This window comes from Notothenia rossii, assembly GCF_949606895.1.
Source record: "Notothenia rossii genome assembly, chromosome: 10".
Taxonomy (NCBI): Eukaryota; Metazoa; Chordata; class Actinopteri; order Perciformes; family Nototheniidae; genus Notothenia; species Notothenia rossii.
In genome coordinates, this window is record NC_136908.1 from 20,975,402 (window position 1) to 20,997,522 (window position 22,121).

The 22,121-nt window shown below is 39.8% G+C and overlaps 3 protein-coding genes across 4 annotated transcripts; 1 reads left to right on the top strand and 2 right to left on the bottom strand.

Annotated features, from left to right (window-relative positions):
• Window positions 1-5,987: 5,987 nt before the first annotated feature.
• cdca8 (cell division cycle associated 8) lies at window positions 5,988-14,419 on the bottom strand. Of its 2 annotated transcripts, none has more exons than XM_079653289.1 (11): window positions 14,296-14,419; window positions 13,842-13,940; window positions 13,080-13,208; window positions 12,850-12,890; window positions 12,666-12,741; window positions 12,495-12,556; window positions 12,269-12,330; window positions 11,817-11,912; window positions 8,485-8,617; window positions 6,631-6,717; window positions 5,988-6,505 (listed from the first exon to the last, which is right to left on the bottom strand). In XM_079653289.1, exons 2-11 carry the CDS (start codon window positions 13,936-13,938, stop codon window positions 6,473-6,475), a joined length of 816 nt encoding a protein of 271 aa, XP_079509415.1. In that variant the 5' UTR covers window positions 13,939-13,940; window positions 14,296-14,419; the 3' UTR covers window positions 5,988-6,472. The 2 variants fall into 2 exon arrangements, with proteins under 2 accessions (XP_079509415.1, XP_079509414.1); XM_079653288.1 differs by having other exon boundaries at window positions 14,172-14,312.
• Window positions 14,420-14,454: 35 nt separating this feature from the next.
• Window positions 14,455-17,531, top strand: airim (AFG2 interacting ribosome maturation factor). The gene is made up of 4 exons (XM_079653291.1): window positions 14,455-14,927; window positions 16,243-16,422; window positions 16,504-16,622; window positions 17,055-17,531. The coding sequence occupies exons 1-4, from the start codon at window positions 14,659-14,661 to the stop codon at window positions 17,093-17,095; spliced, it is 609 nt and encodes a 202-aa protein (XP_079509417.1). The 5' UTR covers window positions 14,455-14,658; the 3' UTR covers window positions 17,096-17,531.
• Window positions 17,191-22,084, bottom strand: cldn35 (claudin 35). Its single transcript, XM_079653290.1, has one exon. The coding sequence runs from the start codon at window positions 18,525-18,527 to the stop codon at window positions 17,838-17,840; it is 690 nt and encodes a 229-aa protein (XP_079509416.1). The 5' UTR covers window positions 18,528-22,084; the 3' UTR covers window positions 17,191-17,837.
• Window positions 22,085-22,121: the final 37 nt, after the last annotated feature.

Consider the following 22,121-nt stretch of genomic DNA (forward strand, 5'->3'; position numbering starts at 1 on the left):
CGGTGCTTACACTTTAACCACAATTTCAACTGTTGTCAATTCTTATATTGGGCACCGAATGACACATTTAAGCCTCTTTCCTATAATCCCATGACACCTGCTAACATCTGGCTTTTAACTCCAGTTGTTTTTTATAGTCAGCATTCATCTAATAGACAAATGACTCAAAAGAAGTTACAATTGGCTCCAACTTGGGTCTGTAACGAGTCACCAAATGCCAACCCGTGATAACAGTGTGGTTATGGTGTAGTAGTACATCCCCTAGCTCAGAGGCAATTTATAAGATAGCACCACTTTAAGAGCATTTCCCCTCCCAAGGGCTCATTCTGGTTACGAAAACACACCAGTTCTTCAGGTGATTATACACTGAAACATAGCTATGAATAATATATTCAATTTTTGCTCATGGGCCCCACAAACCCTACCCACTAAAGTAACTGGCCCTTTAAAGCTTTCATCATGTTTTAGTCGTAAAACATTTTGTAGCTTTGTTTTTGAAAGGTTATATAGAAAAAAAAGTTATGATGGCACTCACATAGAGACATTCCAAGAATAACCCTCATTGTACTGTTTGCACCTCCAATTTTCAGCATACGCAAGAGCTTTTTGCTAGGTTTTCTAAAAAATAACTTTCTTGGACCAAAGGTTAGATTTCTGTCTAGCTTCTTGTGGTGCCCAGTGCAAACAAAAGCTGCCATAGACAAAGGTTTGAATTTCAGAGCCGACAAGGGGCCCTGCGAAGGAAAACTCTGTCTCTGTGCAATCAGCAAATGGCATTAAGTTCCTCCTCAGTGTACTTTGTTCTTTTCTAGGACTACATTTCAAACGTTTTTTTTTTTTCACAGCAGATGTTCCTATCCGCCCCGCCCATCGTCAGGGGTGCCTGAACGCCATCAGGACCCTGCTGGCCACCAGATGAAAACATGCCCAGAATGCATCATGTGGGGGCCGTTCAGTCCCATTTAACTGTTCCTCCCGTCTGCCACTTCCCTTTACCATCAGCTTGTGTCTTCCTTACTCTCCATCTCTAGAGCACACAAAACAAAGCATCCAGTGAGCTCTTTTCTAGTTTGCTCTGACAAACCAACTTAGTGCAAGATGAGTCTTGACCGTGGATGGCTCTGTGAGAATTGAGTGAGAGGCAGTGGCAGACGAAGGTGTGGGCACATGAATAAATCGATTAGTGGGGCACTTGACGGATGGGATTTATAGAAGGCTTGGACGCACCAAAGAATTAATTTCACTTGGAGAACATTCCTCTGCCAGGTTCATTCGTCTTGGCAGCAAATTTGGCACTTCCCCCAAGTCTGGAGGCTCAATTAACCAACGGCTCCCAGCAGTTAGGGGAGGGAACAGCTTTGTTGAGAAATATGCCACAATCATGTGTCAGACACATGTGTTAATGATAACAGATTTTAGGAATACAAAATGAGAGTCTGAGGTAGTATGAGGTTAGCACGGGTAATGGTGGGAGGAGTCGACTTATTGTGGAATAAGGGGACAATAAGGTTGGTAAAGAAAAGGTAAAAGGAACTTGAATGCAGCTTTAAGCAGTGTTATCTGATTGTTTTGGCATCATACTGTAAACAGAACTTCAGCCTTTTAACACGAGAACCGCCAACGGGTACATTTTACCCGCAGCTGTTTCTTGTTTGTATGTAACTTTTTTTCAATAAAATATTCAAGTCTTCCAGTCCGTGACTTTTCCTGAAAGTGTGTTATGTAGCACCCTCTGTTGTTAAAAATGGTCAACATGAAGTCAAATTGAAAAATGTGCTAAATAAATGGCCATGTATACACATAAGCGCCAGCGGGTAATATTTAGGCTACCTTATAGAAAATGCAGTGATTTTCGCACAATTGATTTTGCGCGTAAACATAAACATGACTTGTTGATAGATAGATAGATAGATAGATAGATAGATAGATAGATAGATAGATAGATAGATAGATAGATAGATAGAGAGAGAGATAAACAGATAGATAGATACTTAGATAGATGGATAGATAGAGAGACACTTTGCACATTTCTCACGGTAGCGATATTTTATACTTCATGCTATCTGCACAAACTAGATAGCATATGAAAGCTGAGAGTCCACAGATTATATTGGTATAAGTTTCATCACTGTGCGATCAAAACTCACTGTTAACCCTGTGTTCTAATATGATAAATAAAAGAACATTGTACTTTGAAAATCAATGCATTCTAATAGCGGGTACATTTGACCCGTTGGCGGTTTTACGCATACATGCGGTTCTAGTGTTAAACATATTATTGGAATACAAAGTTCACAATGCCATCTAGATATATACATGTCCCTTAAAGGTCACCTATTATGCAAAATCCACTTTTTCATGTGTTTTATACATAATCATGTGTGTGTCCCTGCGTTAAGAGATTCTGAAAGTTTCAGGACAAAATAATCCGTCTCTTTTGGTGCTGATCCATCTATATAAAAATCTGTCTGAAAATGAGCTGATTTTGTCCACTTAGTGATGTCACAATGCTTTTTGGGGCTGTGCAACCATCAGCCACTAACCAACCAATGAAACACCATGTTATCACCTGAATCTCCTCCTAGAGCACCATTGTGGTTTTTAAAACCAAACACCTCGTAGAGAGGCGTGGCCAGCAGCAGCTCATTAGCATTTAAAGCTACAGACACAGTTTTTTTTTAAAAAACGTCTCGGGAGTAATGTGAAGTACCGGAGTCCACCAGAGAGGCAGTCGCTGCGGGACAGTAGCCTGCGTACTGCTTAACCTTCCCTGGCCTGAAGAAGAAGTGATCCTTCCTAGTGCCCAGCGCCATATGGCTCTGCTAGTGCCTGACGAGTTTTAAGCTAATAGCCTATAAAGTTCTGGATATTAGAAAGTTATTTTCATTGAAAAAGGCGCCACAAGCTGCAGCACCAGTAGTATCAGCAGCTGACAACAATGTCATCACCAGTAGTGAAGAAATGGATGATGTTTCAGGTTTGTGAATCTAATGGTGATATCTGCAGTCTGGCTGACTGAGTAAGAAATGAAAAACAGTGATGTAATGTTAATTTTATAGCTAGTAAACATGGAGTAACCACACTAATTATACCCGTATATGTTAGTATGTATATACAGAACATAACTGAACAGAAATTATCCAAAGATGTAACGTTAACCCTTCATACCTCAGTCTACCTTAAAGACACTAAAATAACGTACTCCAATTTTTATATTGTTTTGGAATTATACCGGCTCTTGTTTCAGTACACTTAACAACGGGACAATAGCAACGGAACTGACAGGCAACGGAACTGACAGGCAACCCTCTGAATCAGACTCCGATTGGCTGCGACTGCATCCACTCAGTGTCCGATTCAGAAACGTGACTCTAACACTCTTTACGTCACAAACAAAGATGGTGGATGAGAATAGATCTATAAAACGATAAGCAATGCGCCAGAATCAAGGTGAGACTATCCGCATCCTTTAAAACTCTACGCACATTTGTTTCACCGAAATAAGTAAACGACTGTATTTGAGTGAGTTCAGGCATTAGTTTGCTTCATTAAAGGATGTTAATGAATAAGTGTTCCCCAGTGCCTTTTGTCCGCTTTAAGGTATTATTAAGGTAGGGTTAATGTTGCTCTCAAAGTGCACCAGATTGATGCTTTTAACTTTAATTTTTTTTTTTAAATCGTCCCGGGGGAGCATGCACCCGGACCCCCCTAAAGGAGGCGACGACCCCCCCTAAAGGGTGTCCGGTCCACCCCCCACTTGTAAAAAAAATAGCACTTTACCCCTGCACCCCCCAACAACTCCTGGGCTAAGCCCCGGATCTCCTACAATCCTAAATCCGCTACTGTATGACACCTATTATATATTGTTGTAAAAGAGTATAATAGGGGACCTTTAATAAGCTTCCCTTTTGTCTTGCCAAAGGATGCAAGAGACAAACTGATTTTAGGTTAGGGTTGGCTTGTTTAAATTAGCTATATAGATTTGGATTATATTTATAAATGGTTTTGCTGCCATTTTGGCAGTGGTTAGTTGACTGCTGTACCTCAATTTAAAAAAGGGATATATTACAGCAGTCAGAAATACAAAAATATTGATTAGTCACTTTAAAGACTGCTTAACGAAACCAATTAAAAACGATTGCTGCTTTAAAGTGTATTATTCCTTGAACTGGTTTAGACATACCTACACAGATACGGGCTGCTAAAACAGAATTGCTTTTTATTGAAGCGTTGCTATTCTGTGTCTCCCTTCCACTATCAGCTTCCGGTCCCTCATCCTGAAAATTTCAGCGGATGATTTATGTAGCAGTGTTGCTCTGTGACCTCAGAATCCGCCCCATCCATACCGCACCTGTCACTGCGCCACTGCCTGCGTGCTTACTGAAAACCGATCCATCCGTGCAAAATGGCAATTTTCCACCCACCTAGAGAAAGGGAGAAAAAAAAGGATTCAATCCATTTAGAAGCAAATGTAGGAAAATTATATGATATGTAGAGCAGGTGCGCGAGGGCTCGCTGCTCCGCTAACGAGGGAGCTGAACTGCACGCACCGCTGACCACAACATCTGTCGTTTGTAGGGATGCAGTTTGGTTTGTACCTCTGCAACACAGTTTGCACAGCGAGACAGGCGATGATAGAGCGCCAAAGATGGATACAGATGGAAGGGACCAGGGCCCGTTTTCAGCCGGGGGCACAGAGGTCCCATGCAGGGGCCCGGTAGCATATGATGCATGAGGATCCAGCGGGGATAGCAAAGAGTTATACTTGTCTGGTTTGGCCCAAGGTGAGGCCAGGCTGACCCAGTTTATCCCAGGTGGCAACCCTAACGAGCTCATCAGGCCTAACGAAGCTAAACGGGATTCTAATTGGCTGCGGTATGATGTCCCGAAGGTCAGAGTGCAGGTACCTGTGCCAAGCTGCCACTTCCTGCCAACAGCAGGTCACATGACCAAACTAAAGTCCCTCCGTGTAAACAAAGTAGTGAAAGGACAACAGGAACTTCTTGCATTAGCTAAGCCAGAGTTTGTTATGCTCAGAGGTGAGATGAAACTACGTTTTTACTCAGGACAGAGGTGGAAGAAGTACTTTTCTACAACCAAAGAAGTATAAGTAGAAATGTTTAATTGACGACAAAATATCCGGTTACAAAAATTCCAGAATTAAAAATCTTTAGTGTAAAAGAATAAATAGTTTGCATCAAAAAAGACCAACATTACAAGAAGTAATATGTTATGGGCAATGGTTCATTTTAGAGACGAATAAATTATATTACTGGATTATTAATTTGTCATGCATAAGTGTCTATCAAAGCTGGTACATTTTGAGCCTCTTTACTTTGTATGCTGTTGCTGGACATTTCAACCTATCAATATAAAAACAATTGTATGTCAATGTTTATTTATATGATGTATTAGCAAAATAATTTGAATCCATAAAGGTATTGTAAAGGTGTCAAATATAAGTAGTTAAATAATAGATGTGAGGTTAAGTACAGGTACCTCAAATGTTTACTTGTGTACAATACTTATGTAACAATCTTAATGTTGGAAAGTTGTAGGCTCTATTCAGTAGTATACAACGTATTTTAAACTGGCTCCACATTGACAAGCTACATTGTATTTGTTTGTGATTGAAACAAAGTTATATTCTGTATTAATGTACGTGTTGCAATAGCCATTCTGCCAAATGGGTTACTAACACTTGATACTTTGAGTGCTGATAATACTTCTGTATGATCCGAACGGCTGCTCTGTTTATTCAAGACTACACACTGGTGTGGTGATCTGCTGCCACCTCCTGGTCACCATGCAGTGGCACAGCTTGGTGAACAGAATTGTCGAAAAAAACAAAACCTGTCCAGTAAATTCTACATAAACATAATTAAAGTATCTTTTGAAATCATAAATACAGAATTATTTGGAACAAGCTCCACATCCACACTCATCACCCAACACATTCTACCCTAAATAAAACACATCACACAAAGTTCTGGTCAAGATACTGTATCAGTTTTTGCAAACAATCTGTGATATGTACATGGAGGATTGTTTATTTCCCAATGACGGAATGAAACATCAAGTAGGATTAAAATGTACTGACAATCAAAGAATGAATAGTTATTCATATTTGCAGTACATGAGTAGAGACCTGTCAGGTCTTTCAAGGTTAATAATTAAAATAACAAACCTTAATAGACTGCTAACATGAGTAAAAGTCTAGGGAAAGCACCTGAATGACAGACAGTTGTGCAGTATTCCACAAAGGCGGTTAAACCCAAATAAAAAGTCAAAGGCAACAGTATGATCTTTAGAATATCTAACAAAGGAAAACAATAAAATGCAAATGGTAAAAACCCACGTATATCCTCTATAAGAATAAACATATAAAACTATGAGGAAACAAAGTTTGAAATAAAGATACACTTTTTTTTTTTTTTTTTAGTAATGTACAAAACGAGAGCAGGCGGTAGCGTTAGTCCGTTCCACACAGGACGGTGAGGCGATTCTGTCAAGAGGGGAAATAAACAATGATGAGAATCAAAAGCATGTGCATACATTTCTCCCCTCATACATTGAATGTTGAGGTGAAACAGTTCCATAGTGACATTACATAAGGGATGAATAAAATACCTTCAGCTGACGAATGCTCCTCAGAGCGGTTTCATCCAGCAGAGACAGATCCACTGAGTCCATCTGGCTGGCCAATAGCTGAACACTCTGCAGACACATCACATTACAGATCAGAAGTCATATATACACAAAGAAAAACATTGGGTAGTACGATTTAGAATAAATAACTGATTGTGATTATTTTGACTGATATTGCAGTTATGATTCACGATAGAGAGGATTAATAATTTATCATTATTCTCATCATCATTGAAAGATATATTTATAATAATCATGGTGTGATAAAAAGGATCTATCAAACAAACTTACTTTATTAGGTCTGTAAAATACGATTTCTAAGGTGGGGACATCTATCCAGCACCAACATCTTTAGTTCAGAATAATATTGACACATATTTGAACTGTAAAACATATTGCAGACTTGCAATTATAATATTGTTAATAGTGCGCTCTAACAATGTGCCTATCTAAAAAATTAAAATAAATCAAAAAATACATGATGTTCCTCAGTGTTGTATTGTCGTGAGTGTGTCATTTCCTTGTAATTATGACTGAGAATGACAAAATAAACTAATCTTTTCGACAAGTTTGATTATTATATATATATATAAATAAATAAAGATTAACAAACTTTAAAATCGAAACAACTGTTAGTAAGCAGTTGTCTTGATGCCTGAACATCTAGACCAGTGTTTCTCAAACTTTTCCAAACCAAGGACCACTTAACCAATAAAAAAAAACACTCGCGGACCAGGGTTTCCACTAGGATTTTTTCTCGCCGGTCAAATGTCCTAACAGAATTTATTTTACCGGACAAATTTGAAACTTACCGGTCATGTTTCAATAATAAGAAGAATTGTGTAGCAGAGTTTCCGTTAGCAGGTAATTACCGGACTATAGCCGGATATGCTGATGTTTAAAACGCAGTTAAAGGGGCTCATTTTTATATTGCTTCAGTTTATAATCGTAAGTTTTGTAACAGATCGAAAAATTCAGATTCATTTCAATAGCCGTTTTCAGATTCAATCAATAAATGATTCCACAAACATCATAATTATTACATTCAAAGAAACTAATTTTAGTAGATGAAGTACATTATTCAAAAGTTTAAATTAACTTTGAATAATAACACGGGAGAAACGGATCCTCTCTTTTCCTCTATCCTGACAGCCCGTCAGTGTCTCAGGCAACGCAGGTCAGACTCAGCAGCTGGTCTGATCTCTCGCATTCGGTTGCTCGCGTTTATGTCCGTATCGATCAGATCCAGCTCTCCTGATCGGCCTTTATAGAGAGCACAGATCAAACTATTAAGAGTGAAGATCAGCCGATAATGACCGGCTGCCAATCGATCGGAGCATCGGACATTTTGACCGGCAGGTTTTGAATTTACCTGTTTTTATTCAATATTACCATCTAAAAACCGGTAATTACTGGTTAACGGAAACCCTGTCGCGGACCACCTAACTCCACAAATATCCAAAATCACATCGTTTTTCTAGAACAGATTACAAATCGCCTGAAAATGGTACAAACAAGTGGCAACATGCAGGTGTTGCGCTGGGCTAGAAAACTTAAGCTTGCTCCATTGCGGAGATATTCCCGCGAGAGTGCGGAAAACTCAAATGTATTTATTTCAAATGTGAAATGTTACCAATATACTCACGGACCACTAGGGGGTGCTCACGGACCACCAGTGGTCCTCGGACCACACTTTGAGAAGCACTGATCTAGACCGTATGGACCCAGTGAGAGAGGAGAAAGGCTTCCCTCTGTTCTTCACAGCAGGTGGCCAGGGATTACACAGCACACTTGAAGTATAATAATGTCCTTTAGGATGCAAAAGTCTAAGCTCACCTCTCCGTTGCCGACGGGGACGTTGATGACGATGTCTTCATTATTTCCTGCTGCGATGGGAGAGCCGTTGACTGAGATGCTGTAAACCCTCTCTTTGTGGTGGGGATTCCTCACAGCGGGGGTCTTGGGAAGTCTGAGCAAATAAGGATTTAATGGTGAGCATTTTGGAAGCCTGTGTGTAATCTCTCTGAGTTAAAAGTAGATCCTAGAGCAGGGATGGGCAAACTTTTTGGCTCGGGGGCCACTATGAGTTTTAAAATTTGACAGACGGGCCGGGCCAGTAGCAGATCGGTGAAAAGATATTTAGCTGTCCACTCCTCATTATACACTCGGCACTCAATGTAGACTTTTCTTTGGTCCACTCATTGTTACAGATGAAGGTTCAAAGGTGAATTAGGTTCAAAGGTGAATTATTGCGTCATCGTTTGCGTCATGACGTAACCGTTTACGTGACTTCTTATGACCCACACAGCGTTTTACGTCGCTGATTTTCTCCGCAACACCACTCATAACAACATCAATAGAGGACTGCGTTGGGTAGTTTTTAATTATACGAAGCCAGATTAAATCAAACAACTACTTCTCCAACCTTATACCTTTCTCCAGAGTGCCGTGGTGCATTGTTTATTAATGTGGTTCAGCGGGATTACTGCCTGCTGCAGTGCTGCTCGTCTACCGGAGTTTATTCTCCCGTTAACTCGCGGCAGCGGCCGCTGTAAAGTTTTGATTGTTTGACTGTCACAAATAGCTGATAAATATCCCCCATCCCCATAAGTGAATGTGTTTTAGTCTAAAAGCTGTTTGGCATCACAACGCTGTTTTGAACGTTTCTCTGGCATTCCACAGTTGATGTTAGCATAGCAACCGAAGCTTATCAGACTATCTTGACTACTTGTTGCTATCATATTGTGGCATAAGCCGTTTTCTACACGCATATTTTACCGGCGTAGTTTTCGTTATGATTTTACTTGTGATGGCCACATGTAGCCCATGTATTGATTCCATCCGATAGCTGCAATAATACAAAACAAAAAGGTCTGCCTCTTCTAAATGTTCAATAACAGTGAACGGATGGTTATTAAAGTAAAGTCAAATAAACAGAGGGACACTAAGCCTGGTTAGTGTTGCCTGGCTTTGTATAAGTGTTTTTTTATAAGTGTGTGGTCGCGTTCTAGTCACTTTGCTCAGTGCTACTGCTTGTTACAACTTATATTCGCCATGAACTGTTATTGCTCAGGTTAATCTCGACCCCCTCCAATGTAAGCGTGACGTATTTGGTTCTTGGATCTTGCCGGGTTGCCGAGTGGGGCCAGAGAATAGACCAGACTCCAGCAAAGGTCAATTGTGTCTAGAGTGCGCCATCTAGTGGGATCAACTGAAATGCCGGGTATTGCAGGAAAAAGGCTAAATGAATGCGGTCTTTACTCTAAATTTGGAAAATGTTGTACCAATATTCGGCGGGCCGGATTCAAAAGCCCAACAGGCCGTATATGGGCCGCGGGCCTTAGTTTGCCCATGCCTGTCCTAGAGAGTAAAAATTGCACTAGTTGCACCATTACAGCGGCATTTAAAACTAGAAAATTACGAGAAATTAGTCTAATAAAGTCCATAGTCTCGAGAACCGTTTAAACTAGTAATTTTTGTTCTACAAGTCTCTAATGCCCACATCATGTAAAACATCTAAAGATGCTTAATCTACCTGCAGACAAGAACTACAAAACCCAAACGGTTTTAAAAGTTATCTTGGGATTTGATGCAATAGGTAGGGTGCTACAGTTAAGAGCAATAACAGTACCGGCATTTCACAATGTAAAATACTGAATATAGCACACCAAAAGCAAGGAGTACACAGCTGGATAAAGCAGGCACTTGCTTACATTTAGGAGACATTTAACCACATTGCTTTGAGTTTTATTCATCACTTCACATAGGTTGAAAGACACGTTTACTTTTAAGCCAACCAGCAGACTTCCCTTATGCAGAATTTGATTGATGCCAATAGGAGGCCAATATGATTTATGCTTAACAGTAGGAGTGTAACGGTACACGTACCGAAATTATTCGGTACGGGCCCTTCGGTTCGGTAGACGTGTGTACCGAACGAATATAACGTTAAACATAAAACATTGAGAACGTGAACAACTTTTTGGAAGTAATCTCAGGTGCTGCATCGCAGCATTCAGAGTAATTTGCTCACATTGGGTTCCATGCGTCATAGAGCATAGGCATACTATGAGAGCTGGTCACAGGGATACGTTCAAATTTAGTCAGTAATTTGAGGAACTGTCGAAATTGCGAACGCAGATAAAGTTTAGCTCGAAAATCCTCCGGCATCATTGAAGTCTCCGGTTTGGGAACATTTTGGTTTCGCCGTTACGTACCAGGATGACGGACAAAGACAGGTGGACCGAACCAAAGCTGTTTGTCGCCATTGTTCAACTAAAATTGGTTACGCGGCTGGCTATACATCAAACTTGAACACTCATTTGAAAAGGCATCACACGAAAGTGAATATCACCAGTTCCAAAAGAAAAAAGACTGAAGTGCAAACCCAACTCCCACTAGCATTTAAGCCTCCACCACTCGCAAAAACTTCAGACCGAGCCAAAGCTTTTACAAACGCCAAATATCCTTATGTTGCCATGTTAGCAAAGCGCTACCTGGCTGTATCTGCTCCCTCGTTCCCCAGCGAGAGGGTGTTCTCCACAGCAGGAGACATTGTTAGTGCCAGCAGATCTGCCCTTTCGGCAAGCAATGTGGACAAGTTAGTTTTTCTTAAAAAAAACATGAAAATACAATGACAAGCAAGTCCTAATGTCAAGCTGGCTGCTTTGGTGCTAGTAAGTACAGTTCAAAAACTGATTATTTAAGTTCATCGAAATGCTGCACCTTAATGTTTATTTTATTATATTTTGTATTTATTTGAGTGAATATTCACAATTTAATAATAATTAAAAACCCCAAAACTAAAATAGTTTATGTTTTGTGAGTAGCCTACTAGTACAGTAAAGTTCAAATACAGATTATTTCAGTTCATCGAAATTCTGCACCTTAATGTTTATTTTATTTTATTTTGTATTTATTTGAGTGAATACATTATTCACAGTTTAATAATAAAAAATAAAAACATATTTTATGTTTTGTGATAATTTGTTCTGCTGTACCGAAAGCGTACCGAACCGTGACCTAAAAACCGAGGTACGTACCAAACCAAAATGTTTGTGAACCGTTACACCCCTACTTAACAGGTAACGAGACAGCCTTTAATGCAGAAACAGGGACAATATTATTATGCATTTTTAAATGCAGCTTTAACTATGAAGCCTGCTTACCTGGGATCAAAGCGTGGGGTAATGAGGGGAGTGGCTCCCATCATCAGAGAATAATCCATATTCCTTGCAGGAGTGACAATTGGCTTCCTGCTCGATCTGAAACCGGACAGAGACAACTTAGTATGACATAATTGCCAACCAGATGCGCAAAAGGTTAAAGAAATAAGGGCTGGACCATATGTGAAAATAATCTCATAGGTTTTTTGAGGCCAATGTTGCTATTCAGTATAAAAGAAGTTCAGATAATCTGTATTATTCACTATACAAAAGCATTAAATACTTCTACAGTTTGACTAACACAACAAAGATGATGAACATATACATTTGTTTAAAATATTTTAAGAAACAATTTGGGGAACATTTAAAAAAAAAAAATTGCGTTCTTTACAAAGCACTGTATTTTTAAATGATATTGATCATTTTACCCTAAAAGAGATTATTAACCACTTTACCGTCTGACCGTCAGGGCCTTTGCTCTCTTTGATGAGGTTGGAGGTTTCCTTGTTGCTTTCGCCTGAATTAGGAACAAGCCGTTAAACACCAGTGACTGAACATTGCACACAAAGGATATTCCATAGCAACCACCCACTCTCCATATTATTTATATCAATGATGTTCTCAAACACTCAGCTGGGTTTTCCTCTTTGTATGCTTGCTTAAATCTAAATCATCCATTACCTTCCGTGTTGTGCCCGAGGTGTTTTCATCTTCCGAAGTGGATTTAGTTGATTTCTTTGTTGCTGTGGGTTGAAGACAAAATAGATGGGATCAAATCAACTTCACACATTTATTTATTGAATTAAAAATAGTTCAAATGTAAACAAAACATTTGTATTTTTTTTTACATGCCTTTTTTGACTGATTTGAAAAGGGCTGGATTGTGCTCGGCCACAATGCTCTCAACAATAGCAGCTTCCTCTTCTCTCTGTTGGAGACATTTATTAAGAACTGAATGAGTGTTTAATGGAGAAAGAGGTGAGTCTAAACATGCCAAAGAGAATATATGATAAAATAAGTAAAACAATCAACTTACACTAACATTCGCCACTTCTGGTGACTTTGGTTTCAGAGGTTCTGCAGAGAAGGAAACATTTATTTAATAAAGTTGCAATGATAAAACAATTAAATGTAACACCAGTGCATATCATACGATCGTTCAACATGTTCAAGGAGTGAAAAACACCAGAATAGCAGTATTCCACGTTTTGTGAACTGGGATTTTGGTTTGGTTGGACTAATATCCAACTGTTTTTGTAAACTCACTGAATTGTTCCATCCAGGGCATTTGGCGGAGAGTCTTTGGGAGCTTAATGAGTGCCATGTTGTAGCCGTTGTCCACATCTTTCAGCAGATGGTTGAGCTTCTCTTTCATCTGATCCACTCTGGTCTTCACTGTGAAACATAACAAAATAGTTTTAGCTTACTCCACTAGTTTATAAAGAAGCTAACATTGTCTCAACATTGACAAACTACAACTTTCAAATGCCCAGTTGAATGAAAATGAACCAGTAAAGATAGTCTTATACTAGATTATCCTGATTGATCAATAATATAAGCAGATTTCATTTATTTTACCGGCATGTATGTTAACCAAAGATTTAAAAAGGTATTGCTTTACAGCAAGGTCTGAGGTATAGATAAGAAAGGAGAGAAGACTACTACTTTCTTTATTTTTCAACTTTGCAGTGTTAGGGCAAGTACAAACAATGATCTACATTTTTTTAATGACTTAATAACATTGGTATTTTTTGTATATAGATTCAGAAAATAATTATTATCCAATATTCAATATCCATTGTTTCGTGTCAATATTTGAGTCTCCTGCTTAATGGAAAAGGGGGGTTCAAACACATGTACAAAAGCATTTAACGAATCTTAGTATTAGGAGCATTTAAATCTGCAAGGTTAAAATATAAAATAACATTTTGAAAGTAGATTTACTCCGCAACATACAGCAAGCCTGTCTGGGATTGCCATGAAACACTATTGAAATTGCTGTGTAAAATACATGAAATATATAATCACCCTCGATGTCGAAGTCCTCCAGGAAGGCTTCTAGCTTAGCCGTCTTGGGGTTATTTTTCCTTGCCTTGGCCGTAGTTCTTGTTTTCCTGGGAGCCATGTCTGCATCGATAAGTAGCGGAAACAAAGTAAATGAAACCACGCTTGACAACACGAGACAGTACTAAATATTACCGAGTTAAAAAGTGTGGCTTTACTATATCAGTTAAGTCAAATTATTATAACTACAACGAGCGTTTTGAAAAGAAACCGCCGACATGAAGCTAACATTAGCAAGCTAACAGTAAATGCTAACGTTACTTGTTGTGTTAGTTAGCGAGGTTACTCGTTTACCTTGCAATTTGGCTGACTTCCTTAATCGTCAGCTTCTTTCCCACGCACAAACATTTAATAACAACCCTCTTAATAATCCGTTTTGGTCATGGCAACCTCGTTTTTTAATTATTTTCTCTCTCACCTTGGTGTTCTTCTTCGTCTCTCTTCACAAAGCCGTTTTCAAATGTCCGCGCGAGGAGGGGCCATGGGTGAAGTCAGCCAATTAAAATTCGTGTATGCTTTGCGTCATGAAAAATGGTTATCGACCAATCACAGCAGCATACGTCAGTGTTTACATCAGCAGGACGGAAATGGATACAGGCATGGTAGAAACATGGGTGGAAATGTGATTTGACCTAGCAGCTAATATTGCCATAATCTTTAAGGGTTATACATATCATATTCAAGGAGCACGTCAATCCGAAACGGACTAACATCATTTTAGGATCTGTTCATTTTACATTTAAATGTTGTGGTCAACTGTTGTCTTAAATCAACACCTGAAATGTCCAAACCTGCGCTACTTTCAATCCATCAAGCCTTGAGGAAATGCTTCCAGAATCTTGAAAACAACCAGAAAGTATGGGAGAGTGTGTTGGCCGAATGCAGCCCCCTGATGGTGTCTCTAGGTAACTTGGCGGAGCAGTCCCGAGCGCTTTCGAACATCCAAATCTCCAACACACCGCTCAGAGACTTTCCTGACCTGGAGGAGCGGCTGCGTTTCAAGCTCGAATTATCCACGGATACAGTGCTGGGAAAACTCAACGAGAATATGTAAGTGACTGGGTAAATTGTGCAACACAAATAAAGACTGTAAGACCGTAGTCAGCAAGGAGCTCCAAGTCAGAGATGCTGAAACGTAGCTGATGGCATGCCACTCATTTTATGTGATGCTTACCTATTCTGAGGGATGTCACTCATAGTTATTGGTATCAGGATCAGGTTATCTATTGGTACCTTTAGATAGATTTAGGTTGCTGATATAAAGACAACAGGTCCACCCTGACACATATTCTAAAAACAACACAAAAAACAGACACATCTCTAGTAAAAGTACACCCTGTTCTGTCACATCTAAAGACAAAGATCAGTAGTAAAAACATTGGCATTAGAAGTTAATACATTAATAAATAGGCATCTGAGTGACACTGCTAAGACTTATTCCTTTGTGCGATGGCTGCCGGAATAAAGCTGTTTTATACCGCTTTGTTCTACACCTTGGGACAACTAACCTCTGGGCCGAAGGAGGAAGCTTAAATTCTGAGTGCAGAGGGTGGGAGTCATCATACAATATAGAGCTGGACCACCGCCAGAGGTGGTAGAAGTACTCAGATCTTGTACTTGTGTAAAAGTAGAAGTACCAGAGTGTAGTAGTCTGTTACAAGTAAAAGTCCTACATAAATATTACTCAAGTTAAAGTACAAAAGTACAGCATCTAAATATACGTAAAGTACCAAAGGTAAAAGTACTCATTATGCAGATCTGCCTCTTTCAGAATAATATGTATTATATGTTTTGATTATAATTATTGATCATTAAAGTGTTATCAAAGCTGGTAAAGGTGCAGCTAGTTTGAATGACTTTGTATACTGCAGGATAGCTTGTGAATTTACTCCAGGTGGAACTAAAGTCTGATTTAAGAGTTGATTATATTTCACATCATTAATCCAAATCTGTAAAGTAAGGTATTAAATAAATGTAGTGGTGTCAAAGTACACGATTCACCTTAGAATTGTAGTGGAGTAGAATTAATGTTACACAAGTACAGTGCTTGAGTTAATTTACTAGTTACTTTACACCACTGACAACAGCTGTAACTGTCGGAGGTACAGGGTCTCCAGGTTTAGCTGTGGCTCACCCATCAGTCTGCTAGACCCCTTTAAGATCTGAGTTAGAGAGTTTCTGCTCTTTAAAGGCAGGTATTCCTCCCAGATTCCCATACAAAAACAGTACTACTGTTGCATATTTACTTATAATAAAAGATGAAATGCAGTATAACAGCTAAAAAGTAATAAGGGGTTTAAAACCAGGTTTGGCGTTGTGACACATGTAACCCGAGAATAATAATGATCCATCCCTTTTCTCACAGGTCTTCTCTACAGTCTGTCAGAGATTCCATCAGTAACCAGGTCTCCGCGGTGGTCCATCTTTACGAGCAGAACACAGACATTCTGGATCTGCTCACTGTGACGGAGCGATCTGCCACCGGACCCTCAGTGTCCGACATGATGGGGTGGCTGCACGATGCTGAGCGTCACTTTCGGCAACAGTATCCTTTATGTTATTGTTCATGTTTGAATTTGATTTGCATTATGTTTTGGGGTCTTTTTTCTCCTTAACTCTTGTTCAGATTTCTGAGGAGGAAGACTGTGCTGCAGAGTCTCAGGCCAGGTGATCTCTCCCTTTTAGAATCTGCCCCCAAAAGATGGAAATCTTTGGAGTCTCCCAGTGCAGGAGATCATATCAGAGGTAAATTGCTTTATATGGAATGTTGCTCTGCTCGGATAATAACTAATAGTTAGTTTATGATTGCATTCTCGTAAAATAAACAGTTAATCCAAATGTAATTAGTTACTACTGTACTTAAATGTAATTACTATTGTACCCTAGATAAAAGGCCAAACTATGGGAAGTACTGTTGAGATTTTAGAGCTTAAAAAGTTTGACAGCAATATCATTTAATAGAATCCTCTTTCTTAAAAGTCTGATTTCAACTATATAACTTGCCCTATTTGAAACTATTTGCTGTAATGTCAGTGTATATAACTTGTGTTTTAATGCAAGCTGACCAGAGAGCAACACAAAGCCAAAAAGTGGCTGTTGTTTAATTAGCCGTTTGTGTTAGCAGTGTGTGTGACAAAGATTGCGATGTGAACACACTACTTGTCTGTTTTCTTGCAGATACACTTTGCAAAGTGCACTTCTTTATTGAGTCCCAATGAGGAGAGGAAAAGCGACAGAGCGCAACTCTGACCAGATTTAAATATGACTGCATTTCTATGAAGAAGAGAAGAGCTTCAATTGTAAAGATGGACGATTTTTCTGGCGATGAAATGGAAAAGACTTCATTTTTTTTTTTTTTCATAAATGTCCCTGCACACGTTCATGGATTGGAATTTTGCGCATGAACCACACATTTTATGATACTTGAAGATGAAGAGGAAATTATACAAATGTTCTACAGAAATAACCCAGTTGCAAAATGTCATACTTGACAACATTGTTGACTGTGATGTGTTTTTGTCAAACAACTAGCAACAATAACAATTGTAAGTGAGACACGCTTTAACAAACTTATTTTATTTCACACTTTCAATGTAGGCACACTCAGTCAAGGCTTTATGTGACAAATAAAGAGGTAATGACATTGTGAGAGAATACCTGCTTAAGAAATCACTGCAATCTTCACAAAATGAGCCCTCATTAAAGCCATCATAACAGTCATAAACTGACAATTTCGGCCGTAGGCTTTCTTCAGGCACTACTACTAAATCACAGTGCAGTAAAAGTCAAACAAACGTCAGGTCTCAACAATTTCAGACAGGTTCAACATTACAAAGAGATATACAAAATATAGGATGAATATATTAATAAATATATGTACTTCAATGTATAGTTTGAGGCATTTAAGAAAGAAGCACACTAACTTCCTCCCTCTTCAGTTGCTGTTCCCTCCTCCCCCACCTATACATACTCCTTCAATGGTACACTATTAGACGTGATGGCTTTCGGAGGATCTGGTGCTGAAGCTGGTGAATTAGCGAAGCTTCGTCCGATGTAGCCCCTCCGGTACCTGCCACTCCTCTCCATGAGGGGGCAGGTGCTGCTCAACACAGCTCCACTGATCATGAGGATAACGGCAGATGCCCATCCCAGATAAATGGCCTGGCCCAGCTCCCTTTTGTGCATCAGAGGCACGTTGGGATTGTAGAAATCCTGGATGACGGTGTTGGCGGTCCAGGAGACGGGAATCAGCACACAGAGGCCGGTGAGGATGAAGAGAACCCCGCCTGCGAGCGCGATGCCCGCCTTGGCCCTGCGGTCGTCCCCGGCGCAGGTGGTGCACTTCATGCCGCAGCAGGACACGGTGCAGGAGAGCCATCCCATAAAGATGGCCAGACACATGAGGGCCCGGGCCGCCTGGATGTCGGGGGGCAGGGCCAGCATGGAGTCGTACGTCTTGCACTGCATGTGGCCCGTGGTCTGATAGATGCAGTTCATCCAGATGCCCTCCCACTTGATCTCCGAGGTCAGGATGTTGCTGCCGATAAAGGCCGAGACCTTCCACTGAGGCAGGGCCGTGACGGCGATGGCCATGATCCACCCGGTCACCGCGCACGTGAAGCTGATCAGCTGCATGCCAGTGTTCACCATGACGACAAATGTTTGTTAGACCAGTCTCTGAATAATCACAAGTTTCCCTTTAGTCTACTACAGTTTCCTCTTATTTGTTTATCCTCTTTTGTGGTCCTTTAAGTAAAGTACTCCTTTGTTTTTTTTACTGTTCCTGTTGACGTTGCCAAGTTTTTTTTACGGTCTTTGCCCCAATGCTACTTTGTCAGCAGCCATTTTCTTCCCTTTTTCTTTTCCTCTTCAACATCTGCTCCGTTTTTTAACTGAGTCCTGAATTCACTGTGAAGTTATCGTTTGCTTTCTCTTTACAATCAACCACCTTTTTCAGTATGAGTAGCACTTTCTCCTCCTTTTCATTCCTCAATACATTATTGAGTAGCCAATAGCTGTGCAGCCACCTGTGGCAGTCCTCCGTGGCGGGATCGATTGGGCTTCACGGTCCAGTTCTTGTGGAGGAAATTGATCCCAGCCAGGCTTTTTCTTTGTGGAAGTGTTTCTTTGCCTTCAGCTCTGGTTCAAATCCAGGAGGCCAATTGTTGAGCTGCAGTATGTTTCAGTGTCACACTCCTGGTACGGTGTAGCCTTACCTAGATGGATCAAACTGATATAACCTGATACTCGGATTGAAAGGCCACTGATGCCACTGTGCGTGTATCCTGTCACAGCGAGGTCTAGAAGGGTGATGTCTAATTATACAGGATAAAAATCGGCGTTGCCTTTTTACCTCTTCTTCAAAAGTGATCCAATGTTAAGTCCATGCAGAATAAATGGAACAAACATCCTGTCAAGATGAACCAAGAGTCAATCCAAAGAGTCAGGTTTCTCCAAGAATCCGTCTCAAATTTCTCAAGAAAAAAGGCTTTAAAATCTGTGTCTGATTTTAAAATAAAGCCCAGGTTTCAAGAGAAAAAAAGGTTTTGTCCTTAGACGCTGCTGCTGTTGCCCGTTGAAGTATCTCCTTGTTGACAATAAACGGCGCGGAGGCCCAAGCCTGGACGATGCCACTTCACTGCTCCGCTTCACCCTGCCCCCAACGGCTTCTTCCGGTAGAAACGTAGCCCAAATGGGTCAGTCTGGTTCCAAACAAGGGTATAAATAACAAATCAGGGCCAAACAGTGAGACTTGTGGGTACGTAGACCATCTGTTCACTTCTTCCAATCTTCACTGTTGACAGTCAAACCTTGCGAGAGCAACACTGAACCCTAGGAAAAAAAAGAGATGGGAGGGAGGGGGCAAAAGAGGGTGAGACAACAAAAGGAGGGAGGGATGGACAAGGATGGAGAGCAGTCTGTAGGTGGATCAGTTAACACAAAGACAACACAGTTGGGGGGGGGGGGTCTACAATGAAGATTACATACTTTGTATTGCTTTGTATCTCACAAACTCGTACGTATTTTAGGGGAGCTTTCACAAATATGAGCTGTTAATTCTGCTATTTGTCCGCAATCAAAGGGGGAAACCACTTTACAAAAGGAGGCATAGGTTTTTTTTATTTTTTACAATGATTAGGATTGAAATGCCAGAGGAGAAATACACAGGTCAAAGGTTAAAAACTAAAAGTTTTGTGTGATTGTTATACCAATACAAAAGAAAAAATGACAAAACCCGGAATTTATGAGACTTTACTTGATTTTTTTGGAGTTTCATTTAGCAAAATTGTGGCTGAAATGTCAACAGGTTATCAGTATATTTTTAAATAAACTGCTCGAGGTGGGAAAAGTAGACCCTGGCTGTAACAGAAGGATCTGACAGCACCTCTTTGTCTTATATATTTAGAAATGTCCCTTCTCTCGCTCCCTCAGCGTTACACCAAACCTTGGTGTGCCGGCGTGTCGATGAATTAAATATTATGGCATCAAGATCTGTGGTTCAGGTTTCCTTTCTTGTGTAGCCTCCACTCTCCTTGGTAACAGTGGTCATGACAACCAGCCAGGACACAGGAAACGGGATGATACACAAATGGAAGCAGAGGAAGGTGACACATACCAATGATGGCTACCCAGGCTGAATGAATAAACACAGATAAAGGTGCGTGCCTGCTGTAGTGAAATCACACTAAAGCCATGCAGCCTCATTTTCATCGTAATTAGGAGAAATAACTAGATTATGTACATTCTTGTTTTACATACAGTAAAACGATACTGATAATAGAAATTATTGTAATTTGTATGAATGCCCTTGTTCCAAAGTTCATACCAGCTGACTGTGACCTCTTTTATCTGAGGCCCTAGGAGCAGAGGGGGTGCAGGGGGTTGGAATATAAACAGGGCTAAATTGAAAACTGAGTGAGGAATACGTTTTTCGAATAACTTGGTAACTTGACATTAACATCTTTAACTAATTTGGATAAAATAATAGCGACACACATTTGTCAACCAAGGCAAGATGAAAGACTGGCTTTTTTATTTTGTTTTGATCCATTGCTTTCAAATAAATTGAATCACCAACCAATAAATGTTCCAACCTTGGAATAAATAAGGTTGGCAATTAATCAAAACTATGTTTGAAAGGTTATTTTAAGTTGATTGCTTCTTTTAGTTTACCTGAAAATAATTGTTATCTCTTCTGATTTATTTAATTTGTGTTCCTTTAGCTTGTTTGAACCACTGCTTCTCTTTCATCATATTATAGTAGTAAAAGCACTTCAACTTATAATGCTTTACAAATGTTACTGGACTTCTTGTAATGAGCTAATACAAAGAAAATGTAGTATAATGTGTAAGTTCTCAATAATTATAAAGTGAATTCAGTGGACTTACTGACACTTTAGTTCACCTGCAAATATGTTAAATGCTGCTATACTGGTAACCCCTTGTTTTAGTGTAATTGTTAGAGTTAATCTATCCTCAGGCCTAGGCTTGGTCTCAGTTTAAAGATAACATCGGCTTCTTTGCTGTACTTGAAAGGCGCTCAAGTTCAGCTTGACTGCCTCTTCACTGCCTAACATGGAACGATGTCAGGTCTGTAAGAAAATAAGAGATCTTCATGTCGCATTCATGTCACTTCATGTCTAAGATGACCATCGAGCTGAGGAAATGGATAGATCATTAATGTTTTACTGTTCCCGGTAATCATGGGAACCTATTTACGGGTAGACTGCCATCTAGTGACAAAGTACATGCCCAGAGAGACATTGTGTATATAGTCAACTGCTGGACTCAAACAGTTGCCTTATTGCTGCTTTTTTGGGGGGCAATGTTTTAACATAAGGAAAGGAAAATTAACATATTAGGGGGAACACATGTCTATAAATGTAATCCATTGTACCCCGAATTGGACACATAAGCATTACCTTTTGTTTGATGCAGTTTGTGTTGTCAAACATACACTTCAAATTCCATTCAGTTGAGTTGTGCTCGATATCATTATCAAAAAACAGTTTTAGCTTTATCCATCTGTCCTTTAATATGGTTAATTTCAATTACATTTTCTAAGGAAAGTACAATTTTTAATGATGACAGGACTTATATTTTGAGGTGGTGAAGACATTTCTATTGGAACTAAGCATGCAAGAGAAATGTATCCCAACAGGGTTGTAAATTAGGAGATGGTTTTGTTTGGCGTGAGTCTTTTAATATTTCAAACTGCATTTTGCTGAGTGTGTCTGGGGTTTT